Source organism: Cyphellophora attinorum, assembly GCF_001299255.1.
Source record: "Cyphellophora attinorum strain CBS 131958 chromosome Unknown Contig21, whole genome shotgun sequence".
In the NCBI taxonomy this organism is placed as follows: Eukaryota; Fungi; Ascomycota; class Eurotiomycetes; order Chaetothyriales; family Cyphellophoraceae; genus Cyphellophora; species Cyphellophora attinorum.
In genome coordinates this window covers 299,716-317,561 of record NW_017253249.1, presented here as the reverse complement: position 1 = coordinate 317,561, position 17,846 = coordinate 299,716, and the positions used below count along the sequence as shown (strand labels likewise).

The following is a 17,846-nucleotide window of genomic DNA, read 5'->3' as shown; positions in this document are numbered from 1 at the left end:
CGAGAAATTCCGTCTGCTTGCTATGTGGTCGGTCCTCAAAGTGCTCATAACTCGCCCGTTGAGAACTTGTATGCAGTCAGCCGCATTGACCACTGTCCATCAGGAGGGAATGGGACGACTGCCTGGCACCAGTAGAGCAGCATCTCCGAGATGTCCTCTTAGGATCTGGTTTCAAACATGTCAACGGGAAGTGCGACAGATTCGTTTCCCCAAGCCTGGCGCAACATAGTGACGGAGCCCAGACCTGCAACGAGCATAAGCCGATTCTGCAATGGACCACTGACACAGGAGCTGCGAGTCTGTACGGTCTCTTAGCATCTCCTGGTTTTGTGGTCACGCCAAGGCCGTACGTGACATATCATTTCGTGGACAAGTCTGGAAGCTGGCCAAGCCGGTTGATGGTAACAGGGAAGGACCTGCAGACTTCCTTTCGTTGTTCATGACCATGAGCTCGCTAAGTTTAATTCGCTCAAGTGAGCTCAAATGCTGGGTGCAATGCGCAAACATCGTCTCATCTAAGCAAGCAGGCACGGCCTCCATAACGGTGGTAATTGGGAGTATCAGACCTTTTCCGGACGATTCATAGCCCTCAAAGAGCAAGATCAGAAATATCAGCCGCTAGCTGTGCTCGGCCTGTCAGGACGAATGCCAGCTCCAAGCTGGTACTCCTTGCCAGGACAGATGGCCGCAGACAGGAGAGACGATTGCGTGACAAGAGCTGGCACGGGAACCTTTGGCAAGCAGACGACAACTTGTCCAAGCTGAAATTTAAGCTTAGTAAGAGACACTCACTGGACGGCTCCACAGACCCAGACGGGCAAGATCAGTATCATGAAATATGATTAATAGTATGAAGCTGTTGGGAAGAATATGACTTGGAAGGTTGACGAAACAGTATGGTCAGGATATATATGAGGCAACCTTGGAGGACTATGATTTGAGTTAGCCAAGCTGGGGAGTCCTCCCTGGAGGGCTGCATGGGAGTTGCCGCCTGAAGCCAGCCGAACTTTGTCGCGACTCCCCAATAATTATTAATGTTCTCCTGGGCAGTTAGGTACTCGTGGCCTTCTGAAAAAATACCAAAAAACAGGTGCTTGAAAGCAGCGACGACCTACAAATGCCCCGCTCTTTCATCATCTCTGACGACGACTATTAAATAGAGATGGCATGGACCTCTCAAACACCGATCCGCGACTGCAATTTGGCTACGACACCAGGTTTCCATTCCCTCCGCAGCCTGAACCCTCTGACGGCGCGCGGTACGATGGCGAGGGCGATGGCGGTCTCCAGTATGGCATCCCGATGCACACACGCGGGCAGGAGCAGGAATGGGCGGGAAACAGCAGCATGGTGCCGCAGATGGGCGAAAATATAAATCCCTTAGCAATGCGCACAGCGCTAGCCCACAGACTCGACTGCACAATGCGCGCGGTCTACAAGAATCGCCTGTGAATATTCCGCGACAGACTGCAAGCCCGAAGGCTCGAATGAGGCCCGCCCAGCGCAATAACGCGATGGCCAACGATCAGATCTATCTGCCCCTCACCCAGACAGGCTCCGGTAACCCGTCTTATTTCGGAGCAGGGTCCTCCTCACAGGTACCAAATACTCCCGCTATTGACCCGTCGCTGGAGGCGGCAACTCTGCTGGAGCCGGAGCCGGAGCCGGAGCCAGAGCCAGAGCAAGAGCAAGACAGCTTTCCAATGGTGACCAACCCTCCGAACTTGGACGCCTGGCGAGACCGCTTGTTCAACATCGAACAACCTATACACCTGACCGAGGAACAATTTCTCACGTACTTTCCTCATGTTGATAATGTTTACTCGCACCGTTCGACTCAGAAGTACAAACGGAAACCCTTCAAATCACACTATTGGGATTGTAGGCTGAAGGGCAGGCCATCAGGGACGAAGAAATCAGACGATCCCAACAAGAAGAAACGGAAACGCGAGAAGCGGGAAAGAGATTTGTGCGATGTCAAGATCAAGATCACTGAATGGCATAGCGCGGATTATTGCCGGGAGCATGGCCTGGACATGGAGGTCCCTCCATTGAATGGCATAGCAGGCGACGAATTGCAGCATGTCATGGGCGACGGGAGCGGAAACGGAGACGCAGGCGTCAATGGAACATTGGTCAACGGGAGTTCCTATGGGCTTCTCGAGCCCGCGAAGCGATTCCCCAGAGGCCACCCGGGCGCCAGTGGGAAGAAATGGTATACGATTCAACGCGTCAATGGTACCGCAAATTCGAATGCAGCTGGAGGAACTGGAAACGGTGGTGCCGACAATATGCTCAATGGAGATCTCGACGGGGCGGGCTCTGAGGGTAAGGACCTAGATCACAAGCATACTCTTGAGGAGAGCGACCGAATCAAGAAGAACAGTGTGCAACGCTTCATATTGAAGGAGGAAAAGGAAAGGCGCACATCGACGAAGAAGGTACGTCAATCATCTCTGGCTCTTTCAATCCTTGCCTGAGGCTCTGCTATTGCTGGCTTTCGCCTCTTACGTAGCTGGCTTGCGGCTCTGTCATTCCTTGCCTGAGGCTCTAGCATCGATCCCTTGCGGCTCTACCATTCCTTGCCTGAGACTCTAGCATCGATGACCTGAGCCTGAGTCATTCCTTGCCTCAGCCTCTGTCATCTGTGGTTTGCGGCTCTGCCATTGCTGGCTTGTAACTCTGTTCGGAATAATCTATACTGATGTTGTGTACAGAAGCCCAACGAAGGTTTACAAACATCACCCACCGCGTCCAGCATTTTCAACTTCTACCGAGCGACTGGCCTCGCCTGCAATACCGTTTCATCCCACTTAAACCCCGCGCCCAGTCAAATTACGTTCTTTGGCAACGCGTATTGCCCTTTCGCGCAGAGGATCTGGATCACCCTCGAGCTCAAGAGGCTGGCGTACCAATATGTGGAGTGCTTGCCTCAAGATTTGGCGCTGTCAATAGGCGGGCATGTTAAGCATCCTGGCATGCCACAGGAACTGTTGGAAGTGAACCCAGAAGGATACATACCATGCATCAGACATGGGAACTGGGCTGTGTGGGAAAGCAGCGTCATGATGGAGTATCTGGAAGAATTGGAGCCAGGTGACGTTCATGGAACTTCTAGCAGTGTGGGAATTGTCGCTCTGCTGCCACCGAAAGAGAGCAATAGCCTCAGATTGCGGGCACACTGTCGGCTATGGGTGGACCATGTGGAGAGGAAAGTTCTGCCAGCGTTCTACGCAGTCCTACTGATGCCGCCACCACCTCCGAGCACAGTCGGTACTACAGATCCGACAGAGATGGAAGCGCGACAGAAGCAAGAGGAAAATCGTGACGTCCTGATGCAAACGCTTCAGGCAGCAATTGCGAAGCTTGTGAATGCGAGTCATGCGACTGGACCGTTCTTCCTTGGCGAGGGCATCAGCTACGTCGATGTGGCCTTCGCGCCATGGATCATAAGACTGTCGCGGGTTCTGCAGCGCTATCGCGGCTGGAAGAACCCAGACATGGGCATACGATGGCAAAGCTGGGCAAATGCGGTCGAGAGCGACGAGCGGGTCAGGAGAACTGTCTGTCAAGATGAGGGATATCACAGCGTCTATCAGGGAGTCGGTGAGGACGGCTGGAACAATACGAGCTGGCTTAGAGATAGGAAGAAGAGTATGCTTGAGATGAATTACGCCAGACAGGTTATCAGGCGCGAGGGATTCGGATTGGGAGGTGATCTTTACGGACGTTTGGGTGCCGATGGTCCTCCATGAAGCTGGCAGGCGGTTCGAGCATGAACTGGGCGTTTTCGGTCGAAAAGCTGCCAGGTCAGGGAGGCCGCTAAGGGCATGCCAACTATCTCGGTGATCAATTTGACGCTTTCGAGATGATTTTCACATGAGCGTCAGTCAGTAGGGAGGGCCTTCTGTGGAGTTCCTGCCTGGGGAGGGCGCTGTGAGCATTCGACACATTTGTGCTGCAACGCCTTGGCCGAACAGCTTCGCCGGATCCGCCTGTCCCTTTGTAGGCAGTGACGAAACAGTCCGTTCAGAGACCCTCTGGTGCACGAGCTTACGGCCGGTCCGCGATTGATCACTGCGACAGATCTTGATATCATTGCGGAAGCAGGCAGGCGTCATGATGGTCCTTTTCAGTCGTAGAAGGCACGTATTATGTACCATGGAACTCCAATTCAATGTTGTTACTCCAATTACTGCTGGATAAACGTCGGGCAAACCCCAAGCTGAACCCTGCGTCATGCTTCACTTCCAACCTTGGAATAATTCATTCACTGCGAAGAGGCATCGTCGCGTCCATTCCCGTCGTGCCCATCGTCGCCGAGACTCGTGCATCAACGACAACTGCAACACACATCGCCTCGTAGCAGGCGTCCTACATCCGTCCGCCTACGCGCGACTCGCATGTTCCACACATTTGTGCTGCAACCCCATCCCTGAGTATGAGGTAGGAGAGAAGTGAGGTGTGGACATCAGCAAAACCAAAAATTCACAGCCGACATGAATCAACATCCGTCCGATGGATGGCGCGGCCCATCTGGTCCGCCAGCATCGGACGCGCCAGGTCAAGGCAGACCGTTTGGTGCATTTGGAGCGTATGTGTATGGAAGCCTTCAGCAAAGGTACCAAACTGACGGTGGAAACAGACCATCAGGACCGCCACAAGGACCCTCACATGTACTACCACCGCCACCGGCATCCTATCATCAGCATCACTCGCAGCCCTCGGGTGGCCAGAGCCTCTCCATAGCCGACCTGACCCAGGCACCAAAGCACCAGTACGACAGTCGCCCATCTCAACCACCAGGGCAGCACATGCCACCTCTCAGCCACGGCTTGACGCAACACTCCCCGCCATATCGCAATCGCGAGCAAGAGCGCGATCGGAGAGAACGCGAGTACCACGAACAAGAGATGCGCGAGCGCGATCGTGAGCTGCTGCAGCAACGACACCGCGATGAAATGCTCGCACAAGAGAGGCAAGAACTCATGCGACGAGAGCAAGAGCAGCCACGGCCAGTTCAGAGCCATGCTGGATCCCTTCCCTTGCATCAGCCTGTCGCCAATAAAGTCCAGAACACCATCCATGGCCCAAATGGCATCCTCTCGAACAATAATGCTGGAGGGCCGGCTTCGAATGGGCCCATGTCTGGAGGACCTGGTGGTATATTTGGACCAGTATCTACTGCCGATCAACGAGCCCCATTTCTGCAGCCACAGCCTCAGGGACTGGGCGGGCAACCTCAACCACCACCTGCTTTCTTGGGTGGTCCTTCGCCGATATCAGCAGCGGCGCAACTGCCACACGGACAGCAACCCATATTGAATGATGCGTTGAGCTATCTGGACCAGGTCAAGGTCAAGTTCAGTGAGCAACCTGATGTGTACAATAAGTTTCTCGACATTATGAAGGATTTCAAGAGCCAAGCGTAAGTTGTGTGTACTCCCAAAGAACCACTGCTGATATGCTGTAGGATTGATACACCTGGCGTCATTGACCGGGTCTCCAACCTCTTCGCAGGCCATCCGTCACTGATACAAGGCTTCAACACCTTCTTGCCGCCAGGCTACCGCATCGAATGCGGTACTGCCGACAACCCGGACGCTATCAGAGTCACTACGCCTAGTGGGACCATGTCTCTGCAAGGCCGCGGCTGGATCCGTCAAACCTAGTCAGTCAAGCACAGTCAGGCTTCGCTCGACACGACACCTTCGAAGAACGTCGGCAGACTTGGAGCCAAGCGCCCGAGGACTCATTGCTGCATCAACAAGACCAACGCGGCTTGGCTCTACCAGGCGGCAGCAACGCCTCGAACGGCGCTGTCAGACCCGTTTCGCCGGCCCGAGATCCTGCACAACTCGGTGCTGATGCGAAGAGAGGCGGTCCTGTCGAATTCAACCACGCCATAAGTTATGTGAACAAAATTAAGGTACGTCAAACCCGTGCTGCTGGAATTCGTTTGCCTCGTTGCTGGTCACGTGACAAATGCCTTCCTTTCGACCACTTGTCAATAGTCGTTGGCCAGAGTATTTATTGTTCTTATTCAATTGTTCGATTGTCTACCAATTCTGCCAAGACGTCGAGCCATATAGATTTGTCTGCTGCCGAACAATTCGAAGCACTCTTCTAATGCATCCTCGCAGAACCGATTTGCGACACAGCCCGAAATTTACAAACAGTTCCTTGAGATCCTGCAGACTTATCAGAGAGAAGCAAAGCCGATCCAAGACGTCTACGCACAAGTCACTACTCTGTTCGGGTCCGCGCCTGACCTTCTTGAGGACTTCAAGCAATTTCTGCCAGACACTTCTGCGCAAGCTAAAGTGCAAGCGAATTCGAGAGTAGCCATGGCGGACGAACTCAACAACGTGCGAGGTGAGCCGGGTTATATACCTCAGGCTCAGACTCCGCGACCAACAGCGAAAATGCCACCTATGGGCCAATTCGATCCTCCTAGCACAAGCAAGGACAACAAAAAGCGACGTGGTGGCCCTTCCGGTCAGAACGGTCCATCTGCGATTGATGCTGCTGCTGGCTCGAATCGCATCGTCCAGGTCGGCAATGCCAACAAGGTACAATCCGCTCTTCCTCATCATCATGAAATTGTGCTAACAGAGTATAGCGCCAGAAGCTCTCAAATCAGCGTCAGCAACAGACTGAAGCGATCGTCACTTCGCCGTCATTGACTCCAGCACTTCCTGAACCTATGGCACCCTTTCCGAACATTACCAGCTCACTTGAGGAGCTCGGCTTCTTCGATCGTGCAAGGAAGCACATCAACAATCGATCCAGCTATTCTGAATTTCTCAAGCTTGTCAGCCTGTACACAATGGACATCATCGATAAGTACTCCCTAATCGACAGAGCGCATGGCTTCTTGGGTACCAATCTTGAGCTCATGTCCTACCTTCGGGACTTCTTGAACATCGAAGATCAAGAAGACTCCATCGAACTCAAGACTCGCATCGATGCGGGACGAGTGAATCTGTCGCACTGTCGCGCATATGGCCCAAGCTATCGTCATTTGCCCAAGCGGGATCAAAGCAAGCCGTGCAAGGGCCGCGATGGAATGTGCTACGAAGTACTCAACGACGTCTGGGCTTCACATCCTACATGGGCCTCCGAAGATTCTGGCTTCGTCGCTCATCGAAAGAATCAGCATGAGGAAGCTCTTCATAGAATCGAGGAGGAGCGACACGACTACGACTTTCATATCGAATCCGGCCAACGCACCATCCAGCTTTTGGAACCACTTGTGCAGCAGGTCTGTGCCATGACTGAGGCTGACAGAAGCAATTTCAAGCTCCTCACTGGCTTTGGCGGCGCAAGCGAGTCCATTCCCAAGCGCGTCATCAATAAAATCTATGGTCGTGAGGCTGGAGGTCGAATTCTCCACGAACTGTACACCAAGCCGCTTGCAGTCATGCCGATAGTGCTCAATAGGCTCAAGCAGAAGGTTGAGGAGTGGAAGGCCACCCAGCGCGAGTGGGAGAAGGTATGGCGAGATCAGATCAACAAGCAGTTCTGGAAGAGTCTTGACCATCAGGGTATCAACATCCGAAGCATTGATAAGAAGGCATTTCAATCAAAGCAACTCGTCGCCGATATCCAGCACAAGTACGAGGAAGCGAAGAAGAAGCGCGAGAACGGCGAAGCCACCAAACGACATCACTTGGAGTACAAATTCGAGGATGTCGATATCATTGTCGATGCCACTCGTTTGATGCTTGTCACACTGGCCCACGATCGAAATGATAGGAACGGCTTCAGTCAGAGCGATCAAGAGAGGGTCCGCGCTTGGCTCCTGGACTTCGTACCACGCTTCTTTGGTCTCAATCACGAAGACTTCATCGAGTCAGTCCGCTTCGAGGTCGATGGCCCAGCTGACCAAGACGGCAATGAAAGCGACGAAGCTGGTCCCCGCAGAGGGCGAAAGGGCGGCCTGCTTCGAAATATGTTTGCCAAGCGTAATGGGAATACTGACAGCGCAATGAACAGCAAGGAATCGACGCCAATGCCCACGACAGAGCACGAGATGGATGTTGATGAGGAACTAGCAGCCTCTGATACAGAGGAGAAGCCCTTACCAATCTGGATCAATCTGGCTTACGCACCTGACGCAACCCAGGATAAATCGGCACTCAAAGAGGTCTACCCCGAGGAAGTCTATGATCACTCCACCTTCAACCTATATGCGAACCAAAACATCTACTGCTTCTTCCGCATGTTCGAGATGCTTTACACAAGACTGCTCGGCATCAAGAACAATGAGAGCCAAGTTCGCGAAGCCATCAAACGTCACCACGCTGTGGAGGAGAGGAAAAAGATCGCCATCGATCTTAGGATGGTCGACAAAGGTCCCGAGTACTTCTTTTCGTCTTTGAAAGCCACCAACGCCCATCACTTCTACCATGAGATCCTTCAGCAGATCGAGGAAGTCATTCAAGGCAACACAGAGTTGACACACCTCGAGGATACTCTTCGACGGTACTACAACAAGACTGGCTGGCAGCTGTACACCGTCGACAAACTTCTCACCAACCTCCTGCGCTACGTCGCCAACATCCTGCTTGGTGATGTGAAAGATAAGAGTGTCGAGATCACCAACCTTTTCTTCAAAGACCGTGAGCGACAAGAATCCACCCGACGTCAGGAGCTCGAATACCGCCGACAAGTCCAGAACATGACCAAGGACAAGGAAGGCGAAATCTTCTGCATCGGTTACGTATGTAGATTTTGACTTGACTGATGGCCCATTTGCTTACATGCTTCAGACTCCCGAGGAAAAGCAATGCACGATCCGTTACTTCCCCAAGGACGACCCGACCTTCGACTCCGACGCCCTGACCGACGACCAGCTCTGGCAGTACTACGTCGCCTCCTACGCCATGCGCGAACCCACCGAAGGCCTTGATCTGAGCATTCTGCGCCAGATGTACTTGCAAAGAAACGTGCCGCTCCAACCAGTGAACCTTGACCAAGCAATGCGTGAGGCAATCCTGAACTGTAAATATGTGGACGACCAGACCGCATTCATTAGCCCGGACACCTACAAATTGCTCCTGAGCCACGACTACATCCTCGATCGCGAACCGATGACGCAAGCGAATACCTACACGGAGGGCCAGCGTCTGGCGAACAAGGCGTTTGAGAAGACGTTCAAGGAGGGTCCTCTTTTGATGGAATCAGACGGTACACTGGAGTCGGGAGCAGAACCAAACCTGTGGGATGCACATGTCGCTGACGGGTTCGAACCGCAGCCTGATACTTCAGACGAGGAGATGTTATAAGTGTTGAATGTTGCTTAGCGAGGGTCTAGGTCTTGATTAATGCTGGACGATGATTGCGGGAGATCAATTGATGGGGAGACGGTCAAGAGCTTCAGCCTGCGCTCCCAGTTGCCGGTGCAAAGCACGGGTTTAACAGTTGAGATTCGAGACGGGGTACGACTCATTCAGGTAGCTCTTGCTCTGAACATCACGGCCTACTAGCTACAGGACAATACTAGGTGTTTCTTACCTGATAAATATCCGCGCGCTTCCCTCAAGTGCACCTGATGGATTTCACGCTGCACAGAAGTGATATCACGAGGACGACAGTCCGAGTGTGAACTTGTGAAGAATGATATGTCCATGCCGCACAAGAGTCGTTCGCGAATATCGGCAAAATCGGAAATGCCCTGCCGAAGCTGTGGATGAGAAGCGGATATGATCCGGAAGGAGAAATGCCTTCTCCATTGCTGGAGTCAAGGATCTGCGAAATAGTTCAGAGACAAGTGCTGCTACGCGGCAGTGGCGGAGCAGGAGGGTGGGTGACTGCCAAATTGTCAAGGTAATCTTTTAGCAGGAGAGACAAGTTGCTCATAGAATCGCATGCTGGGCGGCCTTTATTGCGTTGTAGACAACGATTCGGCTTCACTGAGATGAGAACTGTACAATTGCACGATGACATTGTTTAATTTTGATTCATGCCATTTCGTTGATGATTCTCGAAGCCCGCCCGGACGGCCAAACCTGAAACATGGCCTGGCAAAAGTTAAGATACGGTACGTTCGTTGAGCTCCGAATCTTAAGGTCGATCGTGGCTGTGTGGCGTAGACGTGGCTTCTGACATATGTCGGCACATGTCATCAAGGTATCAGCAGATATCGTCGATGTCTACGATCTGTGTGCTGTTACTCAACACCGAATATCTGCGCCTTATTCAATAGCCGCACAGAGACCGCCCAAGCGCGGTCGCAATCGCCTCATCTGCACGGTTACTGAGGGGGAGATCCCAACGAACGCAAGAAGCACGCTGCGTGGCGACTCGTCGGGTCATGCGGAGTTCGATTTGGTCCATATGGGTACAGTGATCTTGAGCCAGATGAGGCTATGTGGACAATACCCTATACCGGCAAGCTCGGGGAGCAGCACATTTTGCCAGAACGATCTCAATTTCCATGACTCCAAAGAGCCGCAGTGGGAGTAAGCGGTTACTGTTGATGGTTGATATCGTTGTTGCAATCTCACTGGCAGAAGAGAACCGACGTGGGACGTGAGCTCAGGAGATTGCCTTGTGCCAAGGTGTCCATGGGTGGGTCCGCTACGACACAAACAGATCTAGTACCGAGGCTTGTCCTAACGCCCATGGCCCCCTTTTCCCACCTTTTGCAGTCCTTTTCCCACCAGAACACGTTGATCTCGAGCACATCCACTGTCAGAAATGATCCGGAGCCTATCGGCGCCGCAGGTCGATCGTCTGTCGTGCTTCATACGATGTGTGCGTTCGCCGAGGTCAGCCAATCTGCTTTCGATGATGCGTTCACAACAATCTCCTCCTATCACGTCAGATGTCCAACGAGTGCCAACCACATCAGCAAGCCTTGGGCTTTCTCTGCTCTGTGACTTTCAGTCGAACAGCCACACCTGCTGGCTGGTTGATTTGCGAATGTTTGCATTTGTGGGAGATCTTATGGCAGGCAGGGTAAGTTGCAGTACGGAGTATGGTTGACCTCAATCTCGCCAGCTATACCCTGCTATACAAGGTCGCAACCAGTGAGATTACCCGTAGGAGAACCGCGTGTGGGCTAAGCACTTAACGAGATGGCCGCCAAACCCGCAACAGCTAAAATCGACTTCGCTTCTTGGGATTCGAGGTCCCAATTTTCTTTAGCGCTCTCCTGTCCCGGTCCACTCCCGCTGTGGCAACCATGCTGGGCTTTGCATATGAAACTTATATGCGTCCGCTCTCTTTACGCTTCCCTTCCCTTTCTTCAAGGCTCCTACACTTGGTCAATACTCACCCTAGTTGCCCTCGTCCACTCCTTCCAACTACCGCGCCACTCTTTTCGCGGGCATTCGTTCTTCAACGACAACACGACGATACACTATAACCCCTCTACAATCTAATAAATCCGATCAAAAGGAACATACATCAAAATGAAGGCCGTTACATTCGCAGCTGCTTCCGCAGCTCTCGTGAGCGCCGTTGCGGCTGAGGGCTGGGAGAACACCCCGGTGGATCCCGCCTGGACATCCACCACAACAACCACCACCGCTGCCTCTTCGACCAGCTGGGCGGATTATTGGGGTGACGAGACCACCACCACCTCGACCACTAAGCCGGTTAAGGACGAGACCACTACCACCACCACTACCTCGGTCGAGCACACTTGGGCTGATTACACCTCATCGACCACTGAGCCAGTCAAGGAGACCACCACCTCAACCACCTCAGCTGCGTACACCTGGGCCGATTACACTTCCTCGACCACCGTGCCAGTCAAGGAGACCACCACCTCAAGCACCTCCGCTGCGTACACCTGGGCCGACTACACTTCCTCGACCACCGTGCCAGTGAAGGAGACCACCACCTCAAGCACCTCGGCTGCGTACACCTGGGTCGATTACACCTCTTCCACCACCGCCCCCGTGGTTGCCAGCTCCACTTACGTCTGGTCTGATGTCCCCGTTGATGAGTCCACTACCACTGTGACTGGCACCAAGACCGAGACCGTGTGGGAAGACGTCCCCAGCAGCACTCCCGTTGCTGGCGATGAGTGTGTCATCTCTGTCAAGACCGTATATGGCAAGCCAACCTGGACCCCAGACTCTGGTGCCGAGACCACTCCCACCACCTGGATTGAGGTGAGATGCCCCACGAGATGTGCAGCGTTGTGAAATGCTGATCATTGTTCAGGTCCCTGCTCCTTCTTCCCCAGTCGTCGAGACTTCGACTACTGCTACCAGCTGGAGCGACGTTCCCGTTGTAGTCACCTCCACGACGTCTGCTAGCTGGGCTGATGTCGCATGCACACCCTCCACTGTCACGGTCACTGAGGTACGTTTTTTCACTCCGATCATGCGAGACCTATTTGCTAACCTGTCCAATCAGGATGTGACCATCACCGTCAGCAGCGGATGGGCGGACTACACCACCTCCTCGTCCACCAAGCCAGTTGTCGTCGAGACCACCTCCACCACCTCTGCTGAATACACCTGGGCCGACTACACCTCCTCCTCGACCAAGCCAGTCAAGGACGAGACCACCACCACCACCACCTCGACCTCTGCTGAGTACACATGGGCGGACTACACCACCACAACCACCACTAGCTCCACCACCAAGCCAGTTAAGGAGACGACCACCTCAAGCACAACCTCGGCCGAGTACACATGGGCGGATTACACTACCACCACCACTACCTCGGACCCGGCTGTACCAACCGGGAGCTACTGGGGTGACAGGTGAGCTGCTCTGTCTTGACTAGCATGATGCATCTGCTAACGAGTCTATAGCCGCTAAACTCAACATACCCATTCTGCAATGACACGAAAATGGCTCCAGCCCTTGGGAATGAAGAAAGAGGAAACGACGGACGTCGCCTCTTCTCGGAATGCTCACCAGCTGGAAGCTGATCATGACTCTTGCTTTGTGCGTGGCATTTGTTGAGAAGCCCGGCATGTACATGGAATTGTACACTTCGTTCCAAAGATATACCAGATGTATATATCCTACCATTATTTTTGAGAAAGATTTATTGATCTCGGGGTTATCCATAGTCGTAATGTCTTTCTGACTTTAGTCTTGGCTTCTTTGATGCGCGCGTGCTCCATCTGCCAAGGCATTCACCCAGACTTCGATTCTTCATTACCTCTGCTACAGATCTGTCATGCACTGACCCCTAGGATGAGATGCGTTAATTGCCAGCCTCTACCCATCCCAACTGGTCGTAGAATGATACATACAAAAATGCAGAACCTCAAATTTGCTGTCCATGGGAACGGATTTCGAGGACTGGGTCGCCCCAAGGGAGACTGACCTCTCTGGACATGAGGGTACTCGAGCAGAACACTACTCAGAATCCTTGTTGATCCCTAGTGTTTTCGAAATGGGGAAGGATGAAGCCAGAAAGTCGATATGTTGGTGGTCGATTCGGCTCTGTCTTTCATCAGACCGGTAGACAGGAATATCTACCCCTATAGGCGAGCCCGTCACTTCATTTGCTCCGACACTGTACCAGCAGAGCAACGTCGACTTGTGAGTGCGGTATGGTGATGTATGTCACACCATTTTTTATCGCATAATTTGCGCGTCAATGGACTGAATGTCAACCTGGCTTTCAAGTGGCCTTTTTTGAAATGATACATCTCTGCCCTCTGCAGGACTCAGACAGCAGCGCCATCTTGGTAGAACCACTGCGGCCTCCCCCTGGGCCCCGAGATTTGAGCTGGATGTTGCAACAGGGTTGTCATGATGGATCCAAGATAGTACTCCGACCTCTTTGTATTTGCATATGTACCCGCGAGTCCAGTCTACCTCGCCTGAGCGCAAATCACGCCTGTCTCAGCCAGCCATGTGCAAAGTCACTCCCTCCTGACGGTCCTGACGGTCCTTTTGCCTGGGGACATCCTTCAGTCCATCTCTCTTTCTGCGCAGCCATCGTTCTTGTCCATCGTTCTTGCCCATCGTTCTTGCCGATTCAGTTTGCTCACGAATCCCTCTTTCCCACCTTCAAGTTCGTGCCTACCAAATTTCCTTCGTGCGTCTTCTTCGTGCCTGTCCTTCGTGCGTGTTATTTGTGCCTGGCCTCCTCTCCTTCCTGTTTCGGTTCCTCAAGCCTACTAATATTTCTCCGGTGCCGAGTGAATATAGCCCGTTCTACCTTGCAGAAGCCTTTGAAGTGTCTGCGCTTTATCGTACCGATTCTGGCTAGCAATCAGGGCAGGTGCAACTCCAGTCGTCCCGGTAGATTTGTCTCTGATCGATACCCTGAACAAGTCGGCGACTTGGTAAACTTGCAGTAAGTTTTGAGTCGCATCAGGACTCTCTGCTGGGTCACCTGTTGTACAGAAGGTCTTCCTTGATGTCCAGTTTCTGCGCTCGTTGGGACGCAACGGCGCTCGTGGCGCAAGACACAGCGCAGATGACTGCATCTCAGGTCAGGGTGGGCAGACGATAAGGCAGTCGCAGGAACGCCGAATGGCAGATTGTTGTTGGTCCCAAATGTCATACAAACAAGCTGTTCCATATCGTTGTTTGGTCATGTCGAGTCTTCCACAGACATCGTTGACGCTACTAGACACCACCCAGGCCATCCCATGGACCACCCTGCCCTGCCGTACCTCTTGGTGTTCCGGCCGTCATTTGTTCCCAAGCTGCGCTGCCGAATACATCAGCCAGCGCAAAGTCGGCATTACCCCAGAACATGGGATCTGGATCGTCCATCATTCCCGAAATGTTCTGACCACTCGATGTTGTGTTCATACTGGGCAAATCTTGAAGTTGCATCGAGCTATGCGCAAAGGCCATTTCTTGCTGTGTGTTGTAAAGCGCAGATCCGCTGCCATAGGCGAAGGATGCTGCTTTCCCACCTGACAGTGCTGGGTCATTATTAGAGCGACGCATCCCAGGCGGTGGTGTCGGATTGATGAATTGGCTGAGATCGTACATATGTGTGGGATTGGCTGAAGCATCGATGCTGCTGTTCGACCATCCTGAAGGTGTATGCTTCTGTCGCGCGGCGGCCAGGCCTGCTGCTGTGCGCGCATCTGAAGTGGCTGAGTTGTTATTCGCGGTGTTCATCGCTGGCGAAGAGACATTACTGGCTGTGTTGCCCGGCGTTGATGTAAGTGGCGACACAGCGTCCATTGTTACGTCGTGGTCTTCCTTGTTGGAAGTCGATTGACGACGAATGCCCGCCATCTGGACCTTGGGAGGATTCGTTTCCGTCCGCCGACGCTTTGCTGGACGATCTGCATTTTCGGGAGGTATGACAGGTGATGGTCCGTCAGGCTTTTGCACAGCAAGGAGACCATTGGTGCTTGCTTTTCGTGATTGTATATTGCCCAGAAGCAAGGTCAGTGTCTTGTGACAGTTTTTCACAGTGTACCAACGAGTGTTCATCGATGTCAGCAGGTCTAGGCACGCATGAATGTCTCTGGTAAAACTATTAGCCATTGCAGAATAAGGACGCTAGTCAGGGTTTGTAACGCACGCGCAAGCCCTTGCCTTCGGATACTTGCCCAATTGGCAAGCGAAGGCAATAATCAGCCCGCTCATCCACGCGGCGGAAAGGAGACCTGGTAAGAACATCGTCTGGCCGGCTGAACGATGTGCTTTCAATCCTGCCAAGACATTTCGAGATGCTCGAATGCACACTTGCAGACCGTGCTGAAACTCTGGCGTGCTCTGATCCAGGGACAACCTTGGACGTGATATTAGTAGTAGTAAACGGTGGTAAAGAATCTTGAAAAATGGAGACAGATTTGCGAGTTGTGTCTGCGGTGATTCTGAGCCTGCTGGTGAAGGCGCTACCGTCGAATTATGCTGAGGCTCCTCTCCTGTGAGGAAGAAAGGTAGATCATTCCACCAGGTTTCGATGTCGGATGTCAGGTAGACGATCTGCTCGTGCTTCGGGAATCGATGGTTAATGGACTTGTGAAATATCTCAATAATACGCCCGGTCAACTTCGACCAGTGCACGTAGCTGATCAAAGCGGCCTCCCGAAGTGATTTCTCGCGTGTTTCGGGCCCTTGATTTTCGTCATCTGTGGGCGAGGCGGCGGAATCCGGGGCCCGGCTTTCGGCATATGCATGTGCATTTCGTCGGCTGGGTTAGGCAGCAAATCTCGTGCAACTGCTCGGTGCAATTCCTTTCCTGACAAGCACACATCGATGTCGTCGTCCTGAATGGTATTCGGATCGCCTAGTGATAGCGAACAGTGGCGATCTAGGGCGTAGGCCGACCAGAATATTCGCTTCCTTATCTCACATTCTTCTGCAGTCAGCTGGGCGTAGCGTAGGGGACAACGATGCAGTCCAGCGTGATAGATAAGCTTGACTATTGTGCCACCAATTGTTGAGGCTGCGCGAATTGCGAGAGTCGCAACAAGGTATAGCTGCGCTGCAAGCATGGTCTGTAGAGTAGCCAAATCATGATCCAGTGCCATCGATCCTGCCACCCTCGTCACATCAGCCGTGGATTGGATCCTGGACTCGGGTGGAAGTGTGATATCTGTCCGATCGAGAGCTGCAATGTTGATGATGAGTTGGAAAGTGATGACCTTCCTCAGATCAAGAACAGGTTGCACAGTCCGACCATTGCGTGCACCAGAAAACGTCGGCGGCGTTGGCTTTGTGTATAATATCTCCATATCCTTGAGAAAAGAAGGGCCGTGAAGGAACGGAAAGACTGGGTGCCAGACCCTGAAGAAGCTGCTGGCCAACTCAATAGCAATCTTCCTGTCAGGCATAGTCCCTAAGGACGTTGATAGAAGCTTTGGGAAGCCATCCGTGGTTGATGGACCGTCGACGATAGGTCCATTGTAACTTCGTCCCTCCGAATCTTCGCCAGTCAAGATGTCTTCGCTGGCAGGCAAGGCTTGAGAGCTTGCAAATGCTTGCGCAAATGCCCTACGGACAGTGTTGACGAAGTACACACCACTCGAACTTCCCAGCCATGCAGTGCCACTTTGGTTCGGAAGCTTTTTGAGAGTCCCTATCTCAGAAGTGTGAGTCGGTCGCTCTTCATCGTCATCAGAGTTCCGGGCGGGATGTTCATTGTCGAACGGGTCGGTAGATGTCGTTCTTGGCGTCATCCTGTTGTCTCACTTCGAACCATATCTCCGAAACATGTTGTGGTTGAGTGCTGCACTACTGTCGCCTCATTGCGAGCTTTCTGGCGGTGTCGCTGACTGCTCTGTCTCAAGTCTTGCGAGGGAACGGCCGGTTTCAAGGCCCAGAATGTCTGCGCTGTCGCTACCCCGACTTTGAGCCAAGAGAATCACGAAAGAGGGGTGGATGGCAGGAAGCGAGATGATTGCTGGCCAAGAAAAGGGCCAGGTTGGGCTGGCTGGGGTTGAGGAGGAGCCGAGTTGATCTCGTCCCAAGACTCCAGGGCTCCTTGGCGATAGACTTGTCGACGATTGCTATTGATTGGCCGGAGCACACGTGACTCTCGCTTACTCAGATCGAGGCGCGCTCTGGAACTTGAATGCAACGGACCGATTTGACGTGAACAATAAATAGATAGACGAGCAACACGTCCTCCGCGAGAGTGTCACGCTTTTGTGCGAGCTGAATGCGATGACGGCAGTGTCATGTACGTTGTAAGCATATATCGCTCAACAGCAAAGTGCCAGGAATACTTTGTTCTTGGGCGCTTGGAACTCGCTGGAGAGGGCGGCCATGCATCAGCTTGACCTTTACTAATCGCCCCTTTGATGTCATATTGGGGGCCGGGAAAGTCATTCATTCTGGTGGCTGTTGCGTCTGGAGGATAATTCGGGTCCAACACGAGACACTGCAACACTGCTCAGTAGGTGGTACATCCGTTAGCTCACGTATTATTGATCATGCAATAA

General features: G+C 52.9%; 3 protein-coding genes across 3 annotated transcripts; 2 read left to right on the top strand and 1 right to left on the bottom strand.

The window, feature by feature from the left end:
• Nucleotides 1-1,167: 1,167 nt before the first annotated feature.
• On the top strand, nucleotides 1,168-3,755 carry AB675_3142 (uncharacterized protein; the record flags this gene model as incomplete). Its single annotated transcript, XM_018143169.1, has 3 exons — nucleotides 1,168-1,350; nucleotides 1,410-2,441; nucleotides 2,718-3,755. 3 exons carry the CDS (start codon nucleotides 1,168-1,170, stop codon nucleotides 3,753-3,755), a joined length of 2,253 nt encoding a protein of 750 aa, XP_017997965.1.
• Nucleotides 3,756-4,499: 744 nt separating this feature from the next.
• On the top strand, nucleotides 4,500-9,290 carry AB675_3141 (Paired amphipathic helix protein pst1; the record flags this gene model as incomplete). Its single annotated transcript, XM_018143168.1, has 7 exons — nucleotides 4,500-4,594; nucleotides 4,646-5,428; nucleotides 5,474-5,671; nucleotides 5,803-5,929; nucleotides 6,144-6,572; nucleotides 6,623-8,725; nucleotides 8,775-9,290. The coding sequence occupies 7 exons, from the start codon at nucleotides 4,500-4,502 to the stop codon at nucleotides 9,288-9,290; spliced, it is 4,251 nt and encodes a 1,416-aa protein (XP_017997908.1).
• Nucleotides 9,291-14,559: 5,269 nt separating this feature from the next.
• AB675_3139 (Transcriptional activator protein acu-15) lies at nucleotides 14,560-17,081 on the bottom strand (the record flags this gene model as incomplete). Its single annotated transcript, XM_018143166.1, has 3 exons — nucleotides 14,560-15,421; nucleotides 15,479-16,093; nucleotides 16,147-17,081. The coding sequence occupies 3 exons, from the start codon at nucleotides 17,079-17,081 to the stop codon at nucleotides 14,560-14,562; spliced, it is 2,412 nt and encodes an 803-aa protein (XP_017997984.1).
• Between the last annotated feature and the right edge of the window lie 765 nt (nucleotides 17,082-17,846).